We start from the raw sequence: 2,500 nt of genomic DNA on the forward strand, positions 1-2,500 counted from the left end.
ACACTCAGATAATCACACACACACACACACACTCAGATAATCACACACACACACACACACACACACACACACACTCAGATAATCACACACACACACACACACACACACTCAGATAATCACACTGTTCACACACACACACACACACACACACACACACACACACTCACCCACACACACACTGTTCACACACGCAGCAGACAGACCTGTGGGGGGCGGGGCCAGCTTGGGGGGGGCGGGGTCAGTGGGCGTGGTCTTGGCGGTGCCGGGGCTCAGCAGCTTGACGTAGTTGGCAGGAAACCAGCCGATCTGACGCTTCTTACCCCGGGCCTGAGAGAGAGGGTCAGAGGTCAGCTGACCTGTGTGTGTGTGTACCTGCAGCTCCCCCTCCCACCAGCCTCCAGGGTGTGTGTGTGTGTGTGTGTGTGTACCTGCAGCTCCCCCTCCCACCAGCCTCCAGGGTGTGTGTGTGTGTGTGTGTGTGTACCTGCAGCTCCCCCTCCCACCAGCCTCCAGGGTGTGTGTGTGTGTGTGTGTGTGTGTGTGTGTACCTGCAGCTCCCCCTCCCACCAGCCTCCAGGGTGTGTGTGTGTGTGTGTGTGTGTGTGTGTGTGTGTGTGTGTGTACCTGCAGCTCCCCCTCCCACCAGCCTCCAGGGTGTGTGTGTCTGGGTTTCCGTTAACCGGTAATTACCGGTCTTTGTCCGGTAAAATTTGTTGAAGTCCGACAAATTTAAACCTCTTCGGTCATAATGTCCGGTGAAAATAATTCCCTCTAAGCACAATTTGAATACAATTCGCTAAAGTTCACATTCTGATTCCTTCTATATTAAAAAAGACGAATATATAGGCTATATATTTATTTTATTATGATATGATTTGACGCCGGCATGATGATGACTCCTAATGTGTAGCCTATGCGAAACAGCGGCGGCAGGGTTGCCAGATGGGATTGACAATACAGCCTAACCAGTCTATTACCGCTAAACCCAGTAGCCCATTCGGCGATAACCCGGCCCATCTGGCAACCCTGCGCAGCGGGCCACCATAATAATAACTTGTATTTGTATAGGCTAGCGCTTTTAACCTGCAAACGTTGCAGCTCAAAGCGCACCATAGCGAGCGAGAGGTAAACATGGCAAGACAAAGTAAGCTTAACAATGACTTCATGAAACCACAAGCTACAATGAGTCTGAGGAGAAGTCTGACTGTAAAGAGATGGAGGCGGCTCGAGGGTTCCGAGTTGAATGGAAAGAAACTTTCCCCTGGCTGCGTTTAGATGGGGAAGGAAAAATGTTCTGCTCACCGTGCAAAAAATCGGGGAGGAATAACGGATTCACAAGAGGAGCAACGAATATGAGAATGTCGGCTCTCACTGATCACAGGCGGTGCAGTGAGCACATATCGGCGGTCAGTTTGAGGCAACAGCAAACCGCTATGCAAGGCCACTGTGAGCAGGCTAATGAAACGGCTAACAATAAGCTGCACTCTCAGCTACAAGTTGCATTTCACATGGCAAAAAATGGCATCGCATGTCATCAGTATGTGGGACTGACTGAGCTACTGAAAGCAGTTAAGGCTCCAGATTGTGTCTTGAGTGAGGGCACCGCCACAGCGCCACAGCGCTGGACATGGCATAGCGCGCATGCGAATCATGAAAGCCTATATTATATTTATTATATAGCTCGCATCTAATCGTATCGGATGAGAAATAGACATTAAACGGCATATATAGGCTACACAACAGCTAATCACCGCGACAAACAGCTATATTATATTTGAATATGATGACCGGAATATCTCACGTTTGTCCGGTAAATTGAAATCTTCCCGGACACGTTGACCGGCACAATTTTTTTCTAACGGAAACCCTGGTGTGTGTGTGTGTGTGTGTGTACCTGCAGCTCCCCCTCCCACCAGCCTCCAGGGTGTGTGTGTGTGTGTGTGTGTGTACCTGCAGCTCCCCCTCCCACCAGCCTCCAGGGTGTGTGTGTGTGTGTGTACCTGCAGCTCCCCCTCCCACCAGCCTCCAGGGTGTGTGTGTGTGTGTGTGTGTGTGTGTGTGTGTGTGTGTGTGTGTGTGTGTGTGTGTACCTGCAGCTCCCCCTCCCACCAGCCTCCAGGGTGTGTGTGTGTGTGTGTGTGTGTGTGTGTGTGTGTGTGTGTACCTGCAGCTCCCCCTCCCACCAGCCTCCAGGGTTCTTCTTCCTGATGAGGATCAGCTGACCGGGCGCCAGCGTCAGCTGCTCCGCCCCTGTGGCCGTGTAGGGGGCGATGACCTGGGCTATCTCTGGGGGGGGGGGGGGGGTAGAGAGACATGGTTAGCTGCTCCGCCCCTGTGGCCTGTAGGGGGCGATGACCTGGGCGATCTCTGGGGGGGGGGGGGGGGGGGAAGGATGGTTTCACTTGGTCATTCATCAATGATTCGAGGATTTTAGCTAAACAGGATAACTTGGAGATCGTTATTAAAGTCCATAGTTATTAAAGTATCTAGTTATTAAAGT

General features: G+C 51.8%; 1 protein-coding gene across 1 annotated transcript in view; it reads right to left on the reverse strand.

Moving 5' to 3' along the window:
* Window positions 1-2,500, reverse strand: part of itsn1 (intersectin 1 (SH3 domain protein)) — a gene marked incomplete at its 3' end in the record, with an annotated part of 104,499 nt that overhangs the window by 29,717 nt on the left and 72,282 nt on the right. The window contains 2 exon segments of the mRNA XM_080539321.1: window positions 204-327; window positions 2,165-2,286. Of these exon segments, the coding sequence (XP_080395447.1) occupies window positions 204-327; window positions 2,165-2,286 (246 nt within the window).

Source organism: Nansenia antarctica (genome assembly GCF_963989245.1).
Source record: "Nansenia antarctica genome assembly, chromosome: 9".
NCBI classification, from domain to species: Eukaryota; Metazoa; Chordata; class Actinopteri; order Argentiniformes; family Microstomatidae; genus Nansenia; species Nansenia antarctica.